This window comes from Coffea eugenioides, chromosome 5 (assembly GCF_003713205.1).
Source record: "Coffea eugenioides isolate CCC68of chromosome 5, Ceug_1.0, whole genome shotgun sequence".
In the NCBI taxonomy this organism is placed as follows: domain Eukaryota; kingdom Viridiplantae; phylum Streptophyta; class Magnoliopsida; order Gentianales; family Rubiaceae; genus Coffea; species Coffea eugenioides.
This window is the reverse complement of record NC_040039.1, coordinates 36,271,990-36,292,069: the sequence shown is the minus strand read 5'-3', so window position 1 is coordinate 36,292,069 and position 20,080 is coordinate 36,271,990. Positions and strand designations below refer to the sequence as shown.

The window sequence follows — 20,080 nt, the reverse complement described above, 5'->3', positions numbered from 1 at the left end:
GAGATGACAGAAAACGAAGCAAATAGGTGAGCTCTACGAGATTTTGCTCTACCGGGGACACAAAGATCTCAAACAAGCATAGCAAGGCCTACGGTAAATGCTAATAATTTTGAGATTAAACCATCAGTTATCCAAATGGTTCAACAATCTCAATTTGGAGGTAATGCAGTAGAAGATCCTAACTCACACTTAGCTACATTCTTGGAAATATGTGATACAATTAAAATGAATGGAGTTAGTGATGATGCTATAAGGCTAAGATTGTTCCCATTTTCATTAAGAGATAAGGCTAAAATTTGGTTACACTCTCATGCTCCTAACACTTTCACCACATGGGATGATTTATCAATAGCATTCTTGAATAAGTATTTTCCGCGGGGGAAGACTGCTAAGTTAAAAATGGATATTACTAGTTTTAGCCAATTGGAAGGTGAATCATTATATGAAGCATGGGAAAGGTTTAGAGATTTGCTACGGAAATGACCACATCATGGACTGCCCGATTGGTTAATCATAAAACCTTCTATAATGATTTATCTTTTTCTACTAAAGCTATGATTGATGCAGCTGCAGGTGGAGTTTTAATGGGTAAATCACCCCATAAAGCTCAGAATTTGATAGAAGAAATGGCCTCAAATAACTACCAATGGACCAATGAAAGAGGTAATATAAGACGTCACGCAGGTATGATAGAAATTGACACTCTCAATATGTTGAGTGCTCAAATGAATAATGTGATGAAATTGCTAAGTAGATAAGGTAGAGTTGGTCCAAGTTCATCTAATGCACATGTAGCTTGTTGCTCTATATGTGGAGGGTGAACATGATGCTAATGAATGTGTTGATTCTAAGCAGGTACAATTTGTCAACAATTACAATCGTAATGCTCAAAATAACCCCTACTCGAACACTTATAATTCGGGGTGGAGAAATCATCCAAATTTTGGATGGAAAGACCAAAGCAATCAACCAAGGCCAACCAATCAGCCGGGATTCCAACCAAGGCAACCACAATTGGAAACTAAACCAGGTTGGGAGATTGCAGTGGAAAAGCTTGCTGAGGTGACTTTGGATAGATTCGAGAGAGTTGAGGGGCGGTTGGACCAATTGACTGGGATGTATAGAAACTTGGAGGTTCAAATTGGTCAAATTGCCAATGTGATTAACAACAGAAACTCTGGTGAATTGCCGAGTAAAATCGAAGTGAATCCGAGAGAGCATGTCAATGCAATCACTCTTAGAAGTGGTAAAACAGTTGAGGGACCTAATTTTGGAAATTCAGGTGGTGAAAAAGACAAGGAGCAAGCAATTGAAGGAGTGAAAGAAAGCCAAAATGATCATGTAGTCTTTATAGGGGAGTACTAGTTTCTTTTTCCTTCTTTCACAATGAGGACATTGTGAGAACCCGAAAATTTTCTTATTTTTATAGAATATTATTGGAATATTTAAATGATTATTCACTCATTTTCTTCGAATTATTTATTTCGACCATTTTAAATCCATTTATATGGAATGACGCCTCTTTATAATTTTAAAGCGTTTTGTTGAAAAATTCGCTTTTCGAAAATTTGATTAGTCCGGAACGACGGGTGCATGTTTTTCTAGGCTATACTTGAATAGGGAGTGTATTAATATTGAAGAATTAAGAACGATCAATAATAGATTAAGAAAGGTTAATGGAGGAACTAATACTCAATTCACGTGAGGACTCGTAAAATTATTATTGTTAAAACCCCTAATTTTGGCTCAATTAATTATCTATTTGGATTTTTGCCCCGAATATTATTTTCTATCCTTATTAGACCTAAGTACATGGTTTTGTAGTTTCGTTATATTTTTAAAGTATCTCGTTTCAAAAATTATTTTCTTAGAAACTTGTTTAGTGAAAAAGTGAAAACGTGTCTAAACACTTTAGCCAATTGGGAGTACAATAAACTCAAAATTTGAGACCTATACAATGGTCCTAAAATAGACAATTTTAGGTTTAATTATACAAGTGATAGCTAGTGGTACAATCGTTATAAGAATTTTTCAAAGGTTTCAATTTTTATTGCGCCTAAATTAGAAATACGTGTTTGCACGTGCGCGCTTAATTGAGGGACTTTGGACCATTATTTTGGGACAATTAAGAATGGATAATATTTATATAAATGTAAGTACCCTAGAGGTTTAGTGCACTAGTGCAACAAACGTAAGAGAAATCGAACACAAAACGCGCGCGTAGGGTACTAGTTATAATTGATTTGACGTATTAAAAGATTTGACGTCAAGCGTCTTTCGTACGCAAAGGCTTCAAAACCGCAGCTTCATTTCAATCTCATTTCATTTCTGCAAAGCTTCATGGACGGCTAGACAGCAAGAGACAACCGAGGCTTCACCATTTCTTTCTTCCAAAACTCATCCAAATCCTTACCAAAACTTCCATAGATTCTTACCAATCTCCACATTCATTTAGCTTTTCACTTGGACGGCAACTTAGCTGCAAAAGGAAGGAGCTATCCACGGTTTCTTCAAGCTTCAAAGGGGCCGAAAAATCTGTCCAAACCAGTCATCAAAGTAGGTACTAGTCAAGCACCTTGAACTTGTCTTATGGAAGTTGATCTATACATTTGAGTTGGAATCTTCACTTTAGTAGCTTGTATTGTTGGAAACGTGGGCTCTATGAACTCCCACTTTGGGTTGATGGCTGTGATGATGTTTGATGATGGTTTTATTGCTGAATTAGAGCTTAAGGAAGTAGATTAAAGGTGTATTGTGGACAGAAACGTTGTTGAACTCTTGAAGTAAAAAGTTCCCATTTTACCCCTGTTCTGTTCGGTCATTTTAATGCAGAAACTGAGGATTTAATGGCCTGATTATGTTGATTACATGTTGCAGAAGTTGTGTACAAAATTTCGTTGGAAAATATTGAGTTTTGGTTGATCAAACGAATTTATTTCAAAAACTAGTAATCTGGAAAACGGTTTCGCCGTAATCCAGACCAGTGTTTGTATTTCGTCCATAACTCCGTACTCCAATGTCGAAATCAAGTGCCGTTAGTGGCATTTGAAACTAGACGTTCCCATGTTTTCAACGGTGTATAATGGACCTTCTGGTTTCGTGTGTGTGAGCCACACCATTCATCTGAAGTCGACTGTCCTGTTTCTCCGTTCTGCCGAAATGATTTGATGATGCTGCAAATTTAGGCTTGATTTTGAACCAGTTTCATGCTGAAACTTAAAACGATTTCTTCTGTGAAGTTGTAGCCCTATGAATCTATTTTCTAACACTATCAACCATTTCCAATTCTGAGTTAAATTGAGGGAGTTATGATCAATACACGGCAACTGCCTCGTTTTTGAAAACCTTAGTTTTGGACAGATTGCCTTAAGGATTTTTCCAAACTTTGGTTGATTGAATGACCACCCTTCCGAGGGTATTTTTCCATGAAATTTGATAGAGAGATACCTTTCATATGGGAGTATTATACTGCAAAATTTGGTGTCAATCCAAGTCCGATTCGACACTTAATGAAAGGTCCAAAGTCAGAACCAAATCTGGAAATTTTGTAACAGTCTTGAATTTCTCCCAACTTTGAGCTATCATATCTGGGTGCTCGAAACTCCGATTCTTGAGCCGCTTGTTCTGTCCAAAACTTTACTTGTACTTCTAATTGAGTTATAAGTTTCAAGGGCCGGTTTACAACGACTGATTTTTGCCGAATTTCCAAAGTTAGCGAAAAACCAACCCCGGCTCAATCCTGGTAATCTAGAACAGCAACTTTAGGCTCATTTTTTGAATACCATCCACTTAGATTCATGGAATGATGTCTTCTAAGGACTTTTAGTACTTTTGAAGACGATTCCAACGGTACCAAATTCATCAAGTTTCGATTAGTAGAAAGAAAGTTATGATTTTTCAAAGATTTGACCAAAAATCGAAAATTCTGGAATTTCAGAGGAAATCCGCGAAGGAACAATTTTACCAGAATCCGGCCTTGAATCCGGCCAGTTTCTGGACGGATTGTCGGCCGGATTGGTGGTCAAATTTGAAAAAAAAGGGAGGTTAGCCACTGCCTCCAATCCGGCCAGAAATCCGGCCGGATATCCGGCCGGATTGTGACGTGGCCAACCCTCCTTCGATTTCGCTCGTTCGTTTTGCAATCCTTGCGCTCGTACTCAATTCCAACCAATGATTTTAAGAATAATAATCCGATTTTCACTTAAGTCCTACACCCTTTTGAGAATCCAACTTCAAAAACAAGTCAAACGAAGTTTTCAAATATTTCCGAACCTTACCCGAGCCCAATCTTTCTCACCACTTGGGGACCTATAATAATTGTCTACTATTCGATGTTCAGGCACACACGAGGACCTCCAAGAGGACCCTACCGTGGAAGTTTGAACTCTCCCTCCAACCTACTTACTTGCATAACTGGTGAGTGTCAAGTGTATGCCTACTTGAACTCTAAAGTCTTGATTCATGCTTGACTTACCTGATTACATGCTTAGTCTATTTGATTTTGAAAAAAATGGAGTCGAGTGTGTACTTAATCGCACTCGTTCTCATTTGGCACGAATGACTCATGTCTAACATGATTTGCCTGGTTTACATGACTTGAAATGCTTGCTTAAACATGTCAAATGCTTGAATACATGAAATGGTATGCTATGATTGCATACGTCGATGGAGTGAATCTCCTCGACATTTACATGATACATGGGGGACGCCCAAACTCATAGGCCGACCTTGGAACTCGAGCCGGCATGGGCTTGGTCGGGAACCTCGGTGAACCATGAGATTCACATGATAAGCTTGATCTATTGAGAGATCTCGCTTGGCATACTCGTAAAGTATCGCCTTATAAATGTCGTGCGGGCCCGAAGTGGTGTATGGTGGACGGATGAGAAGTAAGTGGTGAACTACGGATATGAAAATATCAACCCGGTTGACGGAGAGTCATCACGGGGAGATATACAAATGACATCGGCAAATGTGGAACTTAGCTCCTGAGAGCTTCCATATCCTTGAATTGTTTCTGGTTACATTTTGTCGGCGTTATTAATTACTTGCAAGCTATTACCTGAATTGTATTTGGGTTTGTTATCTGAACTATGTGTCTGCATGTGTGTTCTTGGCCTCACGAGCGTTTTGCTCACCCTGTAGATTTGTTTTCCTTAACAGGTTTGAACTCGGAGGTAAAATGGAGAAGCCCTCTTGATGTACTTTTGTTTAGGGCTTGTTATTACTTTTGGTTATGCCTTTGGTTTTGGAATTGTACTTTTGGTATGGAAATGTGACCCTGAGAACTATCACAGTTGGTATCAGAGCCATATGCCGACAGTTGGGACCTTAAGTCCTTCGTCTGGAAAAGCCCCGAGCCCTCTCGTTCGTGAAGAATCACGAAGCGAAACTCTCCGTAGGGGATGCCCGCGTGCGGGTGGCAAGCTGATAGGTACCCCGTGATGTGACCCTTTGGACAAAATGTAATCTGTATTCTGACGTGTGGTTTGGAGAATGGGTGACTATTATTAAGTTTGAATACTTCCGCATTTATTGTATCTAAATTATTGGCTTGTATTGTGTGGTCCGGCTATAAGTTGAATGGAATTGCTTGAGTCCTGGCGAGAGTTAGGCAGGCGTTCCGCGGATACCCTTTGGTTCGCCTTAGGGAGAAGTGGGGGCGTCACAGACATTGTGAATTTTAAGTGTGGCAGGGATTACTTTGTCTTATGGCTTGATTGTGTCTTGAAGTGCATGTTTTTATTTGATTATGGCATAGAAATGTTAGCATGAGGATAATTTTCTTGAAATTGGGAATGTTGACAGGGAGTTTTGTCCATTTATAAGGGGAAACTCTGTCAAAATTTTTTCAAAATTTTTCCAATATTTCATTATAGCCAAAACACCTCAAATATTTGCACTTTTATGGGCCAAATTGTGCTAACTTGAAGTGTCTAATTCTTCCATTTGTTGAAATGTTATATGTATTTTGGGAAGATTTAATCCTCATTTAACCTAGAATTGGTTATTATGCAATTAGGATTTTTGCATTTTAGAAAGTATATCCGGTTAAGTAAGGAAAATTATGCCTATAATTTTACATGTTTAATAAGATTTCTCCTCATTGCTTAATTTTATAAGGAGCAAATTATCCGGTTGGCCACTAAACTTTTGCGATCGTCGAGTTTTGGTCACTCAACTATTAAAAGTCTGGTTTTGACCACTCAAATGTATAAAAGCGAGACGCGAGGCCATTCTGTTAGATTTAGCCGTTAACTTCATCGATGTGTCCGTTTGCACGATTTCCAATACAAAAGGCAGGGTCAATTTAGGAAGTTGAAAATATACCTTCTACTTCTTGTTGTATAAAGCTAATAAAGATTACTTTACCAACTATTTATAAAATTAAAAAAAATTGTTTACAGAATATGCCTGAAAAATAGATGCAGCTACAAATATACCATTACACGAGTAACTCTAGCTCAGAGAAAAAAAAACAGCAGGAAAGAAAAGGAGAATTCAGCTAAAGAATAAGCACACAAACTCAATATCTGCGATACTGAATGGGCATATTGGAAGCTTTCCAAGTGGCAATTTTCTCAAAAGCTTCAATGGGAAGTACAAAATGTGCATTAGGGAAATTACAATGTCCGCCACCATCAGCTTCAAACCTATAATTCGGAGCACAAAAGTTAGTCGCAGTAACAATAATGGAAGTCCCAGGAATACACCATCTCAGGTCCTCAACACACATAACTTGAAAGCAAGCTCCACAGATCTGACCCTTTTCATACAGGACTGTACTGAGTGCAGCTGTAGCTTTCCCGTATCCCATTTTCTCCAGGTCCCCATAACCACAAGCCCTACCAGCCGGGTCTCCCGGTTCCGCGGCGGCGTAGTAGGTGGCTCTGGCGGATCTCCACTCTGTGTAGGAGGAAGAAGGGGAGTAGTGGTAGTGGGAGCGGACTAGCTGGGGTAGTGAGGAGAGTAGCGTGAATGCTACTCTCAGGCCCTAAATTGTCCCTGCCTTTTGTATTGAAAATTGTGCGAACAGACACGTTGATGAAGTTAACGGCTAAATCTAACAGAATGGCCTCGCGTCTCACTTTTATGCACTTTAGTGGTCAAAACCAGATTTTTAATAGTTGAGTGACCAAAACTCGACGATTGCAAAAGTTTAATGGCCAACCGGATAATTTGCTCATTTTATAAGTAAGTGATTGATATAGTCAATAAGAAACCATACTCTTCTTTTAATTATTCTTATAGATTTTCAATGAGGGAATATCTAGTTATTATGTTAAAATATAATAATAATAATAATAATAATAATAATAATAATAATAATAATAATAATAATAATAATAATAATAATAATATTTGTTCTACTCCAATAATACTCGTGCCGAGTAACTGGGGGTTGGCATCTACAAATGTCAATTTTCGCGTAAAAAGGTACTTGAGTTAAGAGTATGGATAACAACTTAAATAAGTGAAATGTTGAGTAATCGAGGATTTTCACCTAAAAGTGTCGATCTTCGCGTCAAAAACCAATTTTACTATTTAAGTAAAAACAATAAGTCCCTCTTAGTTGTTAAATTTTGAAAAAAAATGGTTATGGGAGGAGGAAGGCTATAAATTGACTATGTGGTTTGCTTGCTTGTAAAATTAGGTTAGAGTGAGAGATTAAGTTTAAGTTGTTAAATTAGGGTATAATTATCTCTCCTTTACTTGATATTATCAGTATTTAGTGCAATTTGAACAATGGCATAATAATTGATTTTCAAGTCATGAGGAATTAAATTTGACAAAAGTACATGTATTGTTTCACCTCTTGAATCATTGTAGTTGATTATATGTGAATTGCTTGAGGACAAGCAATGATTCAAGTGTGGGGGAATTTGATAAGTGAATATTTAATGTACATTTTGTACAAATTTGGCATAAACTTTTGGTATGTTTTGAGAGGATTAAAGCCATATTGGAACTCCTTTTGGTACAAATTGCTTAAGTGTTGTTTGAGTAATCAAAACTTGCTAAATGAGTGGATTAATGCTTTAAATCTGTGATATTTTGAAGGATATTGATATGTGAAATTCATGTACGAGATAAAGAAAAGCAAGGATCATTTGGAGGATAAAGTACAAAAGAAATTAGGAGCAAAAATGAAGAAAAATGGAAGGAATTGAAAAACTGGAAATTGATCACAAGGATCAGAGCTCGGATCCATGTGTAACAAGAGTGATTCGAGCCTTCGTCTGTATTTCTGGAGTAGTGGATCCGAGGTCACTCGAACCGACCTCGGATCCATTTGAGATAGGCCTCGGATCAGCCATGATCCGAGCTCGGATCGTATTGAACCCCTCGGATCTAGGGCTCGGATCTGCATCTCTCCTCTGCAAGTGGCACAACCAATTTTCTTACTTTTCACACTACTTTCCAGCTATCTTTGGTGAGAAAATTCGGTGGCACATGTTTCTGAAACAAAAAGAAGGACAATATGATTTATTGTCAAGTCAAAACAACATTTCTTTTGACTTTCTTAACAAATTTGGGATTTTGGAATCATGAGGGGAGAAAAAGAGAACTTTCCACCAGCTTTTATGCAGAGCAACCAAAGAGAGGTGGGAGATCATCATACGTAGCTAGCATTCTTTCTAGTAGACATTTTTCTCTAGCTAGAAAAAAAACTTGCAAAAGTGCACTTGGAGGCTTCATCTTGTAATCATCTAGTGCAAGTCATAGCAGAATTTGGATGGTTTCATCATTAACTTGGCTAAGCTTTTCTTTATCCTTCTTATACTTGTAACTTGTCATGTTTTCCATTAATGAAGTTATTAGTTTGATTATATCATCCATGAGTAGCTAAATTTCTATATCTAGGGAGTAGATGAAAGTGATATGAATTGAATGAGATTTACACTTGTTGTACCTTGTATTAACTTGTCTTCTTGTGCATTTTGATTACTTGTTATTGTTTGATCATAAATAGCAGGTTTATAGTTGTTATTACTCAATGAGAATTGGTAATCACAATGGAATAACATGAGTAGAGCTTGAGTTGTAGGTTCATGAGAATAGAAATATATTCAAGTGGATTAAATCTACATTTCATGCATGAACAAGAGCAGTTTTAGTTATTCACCAAGAGATTAGGGAAAACTAGGTTGTTCTAGACCATTATTATCATGAGAATGAGATTTTGGCAATTTTGGAAATGAATATCTGGTTAAACAAGAGTAGTAGCAAGTGTTAAATTCATTTAATTGGATCTTTTGTGTCATAAGTGGAATCTATATCCCTGGATTCAAGTCTTTAGTGAATTTTCTCCAATTGTATCTTGCATTTATTAAATCAGATTATAGACAGTAGCAAATATAATTTTTCTGCTCAATCTCATTATAAGTCTAAATAATAGAGGAAATAAGGACCTAGTACTGGTAGACATTGCTTCTCATGGGATTGACCCGATACATACCCTATACTACTTGATTGACCTGTATACTTGCAGACAAACGGATATAAAATCGGAATTAAACTTGCACTTATAATAAAAACCCGTCAAAAGGCTACCACAGTCCTATGAACTTTCCATCTAAAGTTCATCAATCCGATAAATACGCAATGCTTATTAGGAACATAGTCCAATTTTAGATCCACCCCAACTATTAAAATAAATAGAGGAATTCGACTACAAATATCATAGATTGTACAATCTAGAGTATGAGCATGAACAAGTTTTTTAGCCATTAGATCTCAAATTTGTGGCAAATCCAATAGATATTTTTTTTTTCTAATTAGCTTTCAAATGGAGAAGGTGCATACAGATGAAGGTGGAAGTAGGAAAGTTTTAAAAACCCAAATCAGTGGTACGTGAAAGAGATGGCAGTGGGGGCATTTACGGCAGTAGAAAAAAGATAGCAATTGAGAATGGAGAGGATGGAGATTATGGATGAGGTCCAACTGTTTCTTTCTTCATTTACCTTTATCTGATGATTTTTTTGATTACCTATTTTTATTAAATTTCTACGCTACACAAGGATTGTATTTTATTTATGTTTTGTTTTTTTGTTTTGCATTTTTTTTAAAGTTTTTTATTAAAGCATTTGTATGGAGGATAATATAGCCATTTGACCATAGTTAACAGTAGGATGCTAACAGAGTTATTGCCAAGGAAGGTATATGTTATTTATCCAAATTACCAGGACTATTAGGTAGTTTGGTTAAACCTCAAGAGAGGTAAATGTAATTAACCCTAAAAAAATACAACTTGAATGAGAAAGAATTGAAGGCTCTAAATATATTACGTGCATATAACGTGCATCACTAATAAATTATCCACATTTATACGAACTAAGGAAGTTGAAGGGGGAGGAATATCACATTCTGTCCAAATTTTCATAAATTATCCCTCCTACATTGCCAATCCTTAGCTATAAATTTCCAATTTGATGCTAGGTGTAGCTTTAACGATGCAAATTATTAAATTCAAAAGTTTTGCTCGTGAATGTTCAACTTCCCTTTAATACTCTACCATGGCGATCTATTTGAATTTATGACTTTAAACTCAACCAATCAGTATTGGGTGTTATAGATTACAACCTTCCAGAGAAAATTATGCCCCATTTACCACCTCTAGATGAGATGAAATCTCTTCCTCTTTTGCCTCTTGTGCATATTAATTCATCTTGCAGACAAACGAATTAACAAAAGACATTATCTGTCCGCCAGAAATTAGATAGTATAACTAATGTTGAAGGAAATTAGATACTAGGAAAAGCAACTTCAGTTCACTTGCTTAGCTAAAACATTCAAATAAACTAAACTAAACTAAACCAAAACAATCCAAACTAATGCATCACAGAGGATACAAGGTGTCAAGTATGATAACCAAAGTAATGTCGATCATGATATAAGGTGTCAAGTAGGACCAATGTGTACCAACATAACTAGAATGTTTCTTTGCCATTTAAAAGCAAATAACAACTTTCTTGTTCTAGATCTTTGAAATTACTTTTGCTGTTTGTCATGGTACATTAATTCCATAGAAAACCAGCACCCCTTAATATTGTATTCCAATCAAACTAGTGAGTTAGGCAAGTGGCGGGACATTGCAAAACATTCACAGTGAAATTTACTTCAAGAATGGCACCAAAAATGGGAACCATTCATGTGAAAAGAAAAGGTATTACCTCAAGGAATGCCTTCAAAACCCACATAAAAGTTAGTATTATTACTCCGTTAACAGAAAATCCAACCTACATCCAGCAAAAAGTTTGTGATTATACAGTATAAAATAATGCTATATGGAGAACAAACTACCATGTAAGACGTGAAACTATCAATAATTAGCAATTAACTGTGGCAAGATGTACACTTCTCAATTTAGCATTATTCCAAGTAGAAGAGGCAAAGCCATATTAATTTGAAAAGGGACATATAGATAGCTGGGGGAGATGGAAAACAGGTTTTATAGTGAATATTGGGCTAATAGATAATATGATAGCACTTAGCAGAGCTGTGGGGAGTACTCAAAAGGATAAAAATGGCTTGGAACTCTGGAGAAAGAAGAGTGATTCTGGACACGAATTGCAAGGCAGCTTTCGAACTAATACAAGGAGCAGGACAGGACTCACCACTATACAATCTAATATGTCAGATCAGGAATGTTTTAAGCAGGGATCGGGAATCCTGGCTACAACATGTTTGGAGAAAGAAGTAAGTGTGCAGACTAGCTAGCTAAAAGTAGTGTCAACAAAGAATCTGGGATGCAGATTATAACAGAACCGCCACAGGAACTTAGTGAATTGCGTGGTGCAAATATTTTAGGGGCTGCGACCCTATGTTTTGTTTCTGTTTAAGAGGATTGACCTCTCCCTTGTAAACTTAACAAAAGGAACATACTAGGCAGAGAAGTAAATGTGGTCAACACATTTGCAAGCAAAACATTTTGGCCAAAGCACCTTTGCCCTTAAAAAATAGTGAAACATGTGAAATTCAGCACAAGTAAGGCTAACAAGTATATTCTGGAGAATCATGGACTCTCAAAACATACCATAAGAAGCTGTCCATGCTGTTCTAATAACATTCCTAGTTCATGAATTTTTACGGAGGAAGATCTTTTTTCACATCAAAACTAATTGATGAGTTTTGGTCCTCTTACCAAGCTCTTCCAAAATGATACTAGTACAAGTCCTTAAGTAGACTTGAGATGCAGCCTTAGAACTCTATCACCAGATTTCTCAGTCACCAGATGCAACACCTTAGACTTGAGATGCAACCTTAGAGGTTTGTGTTCTAGAATGAATTTATAAGTTAGCAGAAAAAAAAAGTCTACAGTATCTCAACTTGCAGGACTACATCCATAGCTAATATACAGCTTTTAAGGCAAAGTACAAATGCAATGATTTGGAGCAACTTGTCCAGGTTTCTAAAAAAATAAATAAATGGAAACAAAGGAAATGAGAGTCGATTTGTGAGTGTGCACATTTACACAAAGATAGAGCACTTCCAACAGGAAAACATTAGGAAAGAGCTTGAAGTCTTGACAGACATATTTCAATCACCTCAATTCAAGAAACATTCAAGGCTGCTTTTGAACCAGACTAAGTGCATGGATCTAAACGAGTTGAATTTTGAAGTGAAAAAAATGTTGCTTTTGAAAAGCATTCAAATCTGTAGAATTTACTCTTACTACCTTAATTGTAATGCATTTAGCTCTACAAACAACACCACAATACTACCTTAATTGTAATGCATTTAGCTCTACAAACAACACCACAATGATGATTTGTAGACGCTTTAAGTAAAACTGAAAAGGGGACGCTTTGAACACATACCAGGAATTGCTGAAAAGGGGACGCTTTGCAGTTTAATGTGAAATTAAAACCAAAAAATAAAATAAACCAAGCGCTTGAAAATAGAATAACCAAGAATTTGATAAAATCTTAAAGAAACATACAATCTAAATTTTTTTAGAAAGCAAAATCCAACGGTTTCAGAGAATAATATATCAAACCCAATAAAGAACAAAATCTTCAAAATAAGAACATGCTGCTAATGTTCAATTAGACTAGTAACAATAAAGTTTATAAAAAGGGGGGGGGAGAATTTCCCTCAGTCACCGCCGGCTTGGTGCAGGTGTTCTTCTTGCGCTTCTTGGCGCCACCGTCGTCGAGGTGGAGGGCTGACTCCTTCTGGATGTTGTAGTCGACTAGGGTGCGGCTGTCCTCGAGCTGCTTGCCAGTGAAGATGAGGTGCTGCTGGTCCGGGGGATGCCCTCCTTGTCCGGGCAGAAATTTTTTTTTTAAAAAAATTAGGGCAATAAAATTTGGGGAGAAATTGAAACAATTGATCATCTAAGTAGGGTAGAAAAGGTGATTGCAAATGATGGTGATTGTTAATTAGGGTAAGAAACTTTGGGGAAACTAGACAAATGATAGAGAAGAAGAGAATTTACCCAAAAATTGAATGTTGGGAACACAAAATCGGGTCAATAAAAATTGGGGGAAATTGATTACTAAGCAAGAAGAGAGAAACTTGCCTTTTTACAGCACATGCTCTGAGGAAACATATCAAAATCAGTAGCCCAATAAGGAGGAATGCTCGAGCATTAGTGAGAAAGAAATTGAGAGGGGTCGAAGTGAGAGAGAGACCGAGAGAGACAGTGAGAAGGCCAGCGAGTGAAAATGTGAGAATTAGAAGTGTATCAGACTTAGCCCAAAAGTGGTAGACTTGTACTCTTTCATTTTGAAATTTGCTTTTTAAAGAATGCCTCCACCAATTTTCAATTCCCGCTGTTTCTTTTTCATTTTGAACGAAAAATTTGATCCAATTTTTAGTTTTATCTTTTTATTTAGATTCTCAAAGAAAGGTTATTTTCTTTGTATTAAATTAAACATTTTAATTAAGTATACTAGATCGGGAATCTACTTTCATATTATTTTAAGAAATAATTCATTATTTTTAAACATGAAAAAAGAAAAATCTTAATTATGTGTTAAGAACTTTCTATCAGTTTCTAGAAAATTTTGTTAGTTTTGTCTAATAGTACTATATTTTTTTAGATGTTTTATATTGAAGAATCATGAATGTAAACTTGCACGAAACTATAGTATACGTATTGATTTGTAAGAAAAATATGTATTCGTTTTGACTTTTAGCAAATCAACATTAAATTTGAAGGAATTGCAGTAATTAGTAGTCCTGATTTCATTAATTAACTTATATAACACAACTAATTCCGCTTTTCATCAAAATGAATTTGTACTTAATGAGTTTCAACATTCGACCAATTAGATGTCAAGGAGGCATTGACAGTACCCAAAATTAAGGTATTTGAATTTAGAGGCCTTGAGTTCTAATTGTAATAGTTTATATAGTTGTTCTAATTAAAAACTTTCATTAATTTTTTTCAGTTAAAAACTTATTGAGTAACTATGACTAGTTTAATAAATTATCAAATTTTAAAAAAATTAAATTAATATTTAAGTAACTCTGACTAGTTTAATAAATCATCAAATTTTAAAAAAAATTAAATTAATATTGAGGCTCACAATTAAATAAAGTCATAGTTAATAAATCATCAAATTTTAAAAAAAATTAAATTAATATTGAGGCTCACAATTAAATAAATGCATTAGAGATGTTCAAGTTAGTGATGATACTTATGTTGTCACTAACTACACTATAGTTTTACTGACAAAAATTGGTCGTCAATAAACATAAACAGTGACAACAATGAAAAGTTGTCAAAGAAAGTGGTAGAATTACTGACAACTTTTATCAAGTCGTCACTATCGCAAAACTCGCGCCTTCCAAGTCCCATGGCGCGAAGTAGTTTTGTGACGACAATTAAAGGTTGTCACTGAAAACTCAGTTGCTTTGAGTCAATTGTGACAACCTTCAAAGTCGTGACTAAACAACCTCATTTTGTGACGACTTTTTGTCGTCACAAAGAAATGTTGTCACTAATGACCTTTTTTCTTGTAGTGGATGGAGAGCAATTTTCGTGCAATGAGCGTGACAAGAAGAGAATAAATTTCAAAATCAAGATCCATTTTTCTTATAAACACAATTGTACTTCTAAACTATTAATTAGCGTAAGGACAGTTCTTGTATTCTGTTCATAAAGATATAGAATAAAAAATGAGCCCATATTACTTGTTTCAAACATATCATCAAAAAGCCTTATAAGAGTAACATTTGCTTCATGTATCACTGCCATTTCTTTTTGTGGTTACATCTTTTTGGAGTTTGACAGATCTTTCTCACTCAATGAAAATATATATGCAAAAAAGTAAAACACAAAAATCAGTAGACATAAGGAACTCTTTCAATCATATTTAACCCCAAATTCTTGTAAACACTATACATGCTTTATTTTGGGATTTTGGACCACTTTGACATTGCACGTCTTGTTTTGTTAAGAACTACTCGATCACATGTTGGAAGCACTAGTATAGAATCTAGGATACCATGAGCAGAAAATGCCCTTTTCTCAGTAATTGCTAAGGCCTTCCATTGCCATTTCTTCCCTGAGCTTGTAGTTTTCGTCACTGAGAGATTCGCACTCTTGCTTTAACCTCTCACATTCCATCTCAGTATTCTTGGACTTGGTCCTGCATCAGAAAAATTAAGTTTGTTAAGCATCAAGCATGAGTATAGTGTTGATCAATATTTTAAAAAAAATTTAAAATAATTACCTAGCCCTGCGATTTTGGAACAAAACTCCATCTTATCAAAAGCCAAGGCCTAAATAGCTGCTAGCTCGTTCTTTTGAGCCTACAAACTTCCTATCAATTTGCTTTCCTCACAAATGATTGAAACTGAGCATTTTAATGAAACTGTCACTTTCTTTGAACTGCTGCAAAAGAATTTCTATATATTTAAAAGAATCAAAGCATTTGGATATTCTACTGTGTGTACCTGCTTAATTCCTTACAATGTAACATAGGCAACCATGTCTTTTACTATGTAACCAATGAACTTTTAAGGCCTACAACAAAATAAAGTAGAACTATCATAGTCTCAATAATCCAAATCTATTATTTTAGATGATATATATATAAAAAAAGGAAAGAAGGGGGCAAATGAAAAGGAAAAGAAAGGAAAAGAAAAATAAAAATGAATAATCAGCAACACATAAGTTGCACGGGGCAGCAACATAAAAGTTTCACGGGACAGCTGCCAAACTAAACCTACCACATCTCTATTAGAGGCCTCAGTACATTTCCGTCTACTTCACTCTCAACACCACCACTCTATTCAACACCGGTGGCAGAAATTAAGGTGGGTTGTGACAAGTTTCTTTTCAATAAAATTTGTTTCTGAATTATGCATCCAGCAGTAGCTCCAACAATCTTCCCCAATATCAAGCAAATGAAGCATTGTATTTCAAGATAAAGCCAAATGCAACTGCAATGGGTTACCCCGCTGGTAGTACAACTGCTGGTATAACATTTGTCATGAATAACGATAACAACATTATTAATGACAATGGAAATGAGGCAGTCAAAAGCGAGGAAGGAACTATGGAAGACGTGCACAAAAATCTAAATATCAATTTGCTAGAGATAGATGACTCTTTCATTTGGGTTAAAGCTCAAGTTGCTTCCCTCTTTCAAGTTTCTATGAGTGGTCTAGGGATCTTTTATGGCAGCTACAAGAATAGCAAAGGCTAAGTTGGAATCAACTACCCCTGGAACTAAAGTGCACGAAATACTAAGTAGGTTTTAATATAGTGTAATATAGTGATATATATATATCACATTATTTACTACGTATGTATATAATTAATTATAGGGTGAGTAAACATGTTGTGCCATACTACTCGCGGCTTGCTAGTAGTTTGCCGTCTTCATATATTTAGAAACATTATTATTGTCCATATATTTTTAAAAAGGTATAGGGAAAGAAAGAGAGAACATATATGTATGTATATGTTTGTTCGTTTAATATATTTGTTTCTTGGACTATTATGAATGATCCCTAGATCCTCGATGGCAACTTTGAAGATAGCAAAGGTTGGGATGGAATCAACTACCCTTGGTACTAAACTTCATGGAATACTAAATAGATTTTAATATAATATATAGCATATTATTATACTATGTATACATAATTAAGTATAAAGTAAATATACAAGAAGTGCTATACTAATGGTGGTTCACTAGTAGTCGTGTTCATATAATCGGAAATATTATTATTGTCCATATATTTTTAGAGAGAAATAGGGAGAGAAAGAGAAACATATATATATACATATATGCAAGTTTGTTTAATATATTTGCGTCATGTTAATGTGTTTATTTCTATTTTGCTTGCTTGTCTTGTATGTAGGTTTATTTATCTATTTTTATTTGGATACATTGGAGGCCTAAAGGCCCATTACACAAAAACTAAGCAGGAGTCGATACCCTAATTACATCATAATTAAAAAAATTTCCTGAGCTAATCCACTCGAGACAGCAACTATTCCACTCTTGGTTTATGAAGCAAGCTCTCCTTGGCTAAATATTCTGCACTCGCGTCCCTTTTATTCTTGACTAACTAGATTGCGGATCCTCACTTGGCACTACCTCTCTCTCTCTCTCTGCCTCTACCTTTTCTCCTTCATCTTTTGAACTGCAATCTGGATCAGATCTGACTCCTCTATTCCACATTTTGTAGATTTGTGATCTGGACCGGATTCAATAAATTTGATTCAAATCAGATAGGGGAGTGGGTGAGGATTACGAGGGATGGGAGGAAAAGAAGTGGAAGGGTAGGATGGAGAAGAAGGAGAGAGGACGGTGGGGGAATGAGGAAGAAGAAGGAGGGGTAGAGGAGGGCAAGAGAAAAGGAGGAGAAGAGGAAAGTGGGAGCAAAGAGGGAAAAAAAAAGGATGAGTGTTGGAAGGAAGCCACGGACACCAGTGGTCGGCAATGGTTAGAGTAGGGATTGAAGAGGGAAGGTAGAAGGAGAGGAAAGAAGGGGAAAAAGGAAAAGGAATAGAAAAGAAAAGAAAAGGAAAAATTAAAAAAAAAAAATTAGCAGTACATAAGTTGCACAGGGTAGCAACACATAAGTTGCACGGGACTGCCGCCAAACTAAACCTACAACATCTCTACCAGAGACCTCAGTACATTCCCATCTACTTCACTCATAACAACACCACTCTGATCAACACTAGTGCCTTATAACAAAGGTGGGTTGCTACAGGTTCCTTTTCAACAAAATTCGTTCCTGAATTATGCATCCAACAGTTGCTCCAACGACCTATCCCAATACCAAGCAAATGAAGTGTTGTGTTTCAAGACAAAGCCAAATGCAACTGCAATTGGTTACCCCACTGGTAGTACAACTACTGGTACAACATCAGTCATGAATAACGATAACAAAATTATTGATGACAATGGAGATGAGGCAGTCAAAAGTGAGGAAGGAACTATAGAAGAAGTGTGCAATAATTTGAATATCAATTTGTTAAAGATAGATGACTCTTTCATTTGAGTTAAAGCTCAAGCTCCCCTTTTTCAAGTTTCTAAGTGATCCATGGATCTTTTATGGTAACTATGAGGATAGCGAAGGATAAGTTGGAATCAACTACCCCTGGAACTGAAGTGCATGGAATACTATATAGGTTTTAATATAATGTAATATAGTGATATATATCACATTATTTACTATGTATGCATATAATTAATTATATGTGAGTAAAATTGTTGTGCCATATTAATGGCGGCTCGTAGTAGTTAGCCGTCTTCATATGTTTAGAAATACTATTATTGTCCATATATTTTTAAAAAGGTATATGGAGGGAAAGAGAGAACGTATAAGTATGTATATGCTTGTTCGTTTAATATATTTGTTTCTTGTCTATGTGTTTATTATTATTAACGGCAATGAAAATGAGGCAGTCAAAAGTGAGGAACGAAAAATGAAAGGAGTGTGGAATAACATGAATGTTAATTTGCTAGAGACAGACGACTCTTCCATTTGGACTAAAACTCAAGTTACTTCCCCTTTTCAGAATACTATGAATGATCCAGAGATCCTCGATGGCAACTTCGAAGATACCAAAGGTTGGGATGAAATCTACTGCCTTTGGTACTAAACAGCATGAAATATTAAATAGGTTTTAATATAGTATATAGCATATTATGATACTATGTATACATAATTAATTATGAAGTAAAAAAAACAAGTAGTGCTATGCTAATAGCGATTAGCTAGTAGCCATGTTCATATAATTGAAAATATTATTATTGTCCATATATTTTTAGAGAGAAATAGGGAGAGAAAGAGAAACATATCTATATATATGCATGTTTGTCTAATATATTTGCTTCTTGTCAATGTGTTTATTTCTATTTTGCTTACTTGTCTTGTATGTCGGTTTATCTATTTATTTATTTTTGTGCACATTGGGGGGCCTCAAGGCCTATTACACAAAAATTAAGTAGGAGTCGACACCCTAATTATATCATAATTAAAAAATTTTCTAATCCATCCACTCAAGAGGAGATTGATTCCACTCCCGGTTTATGAAGCAAGCTCTCCTTGGCTAAATATTCTGCACTCACATTCCCTTTTCTCCTTGGCTAACTGGATTGCGGGCCCTCACTTGGCACTGGATCCCCTCTCTCTCTCTCTCTCTTTATCTCTATCTTTTCTCCTTTCTCTTTTGAACTGCAATCTGGACCAGATCTGACTCCTCTATTCCTCCTTTTTTAGATTTGTCATATGGACCAGATTCAACTGGATTTGGTTCAAATCAGACAATGGAGAAGGTGAGGGTTGCAAGGAATGGGAGTAAGAGACGGGGAAGGGTAGGGCGGAGGAGAAGGAGAGGGAAAGGTGGGGGAATGGGGAAGAAGGAGGAGGGGTAAAGGAATGTAGGAGGAAAGGAGAAGAAGAGGAAAGTGGGAGCAAAGAGGCAAAAAAAACAGGAGGAGAGGTTGCATTGGCTCGAAAGAGGTGCTAGAAGGAAGCCACGGACGCCGGTGGCCGGCAATAGTTAGAGTAGGGATTGAAAGGGGAAGGTAGAAGGAGAGAAAAGAAGGGGAAAAAGAAAAAGGAAATGAAAATAAAAGGAAAAATAAAAAATCAGCAGTAC

General features: G+C 36.0%; 1 protein-coding gene and 1 non-coding gene across 2 annotated transcripts; both read right to left on the bottom strand.

Moving 5' to 3' along the window:
- Positions 1–390: 390 nt before the first annotated feature.
- Positions 391–497, bottom strand: LOC113772622. The gene has a single exon (XR_003468591.1). It is a non-coding gene; the product is annotated as a small nucleolar RNA R71 (small nucleolar RNA).
- Positions 498–6,526: 6,029 nt separating this feature from the next.
- LOC113771495 (expansin-A13-like) lies at positions 6,527–15,945 on the bottom strand. Its single transcript, XM_027316073.1, has 3 exons — positions 15,926–15,945; positions 15,509–15,602; positions 6,527–6,952 (listed from the first exon to the last, which is right to left on the bottom strand). Exons 1-3 carry the CDS (start codon positions 15,943–15,945, stop codon positions 6,527–6,529), a joined length of 540 nt encoding a protein of 179 aa, XP_027171874.1.
- Positions 15,946–20,080: the final 4,135 nt, after the last annotated feature.

Coding starts and splice junctions, on each gene's coding strand:
- LOC113771495 (XM_027316073.1), bottom strand. CDS start 15,945: ATGGTTGCCTATGTTACATT. Junction 15,603..15,925: donor ATGGTTGCCTATGTTACATT/GTAAGGAATTAA, acceptor TTTCTGATGCAG/GACCAAGTCCAAGAATACTG. Junction 6,953..15,508: donor ACAAGCTCAGGGAAGAAATG/GCAATGGAAGGC, acceptor TCACTACCCCAG/CTAGTCCGCTCCCACTACCA.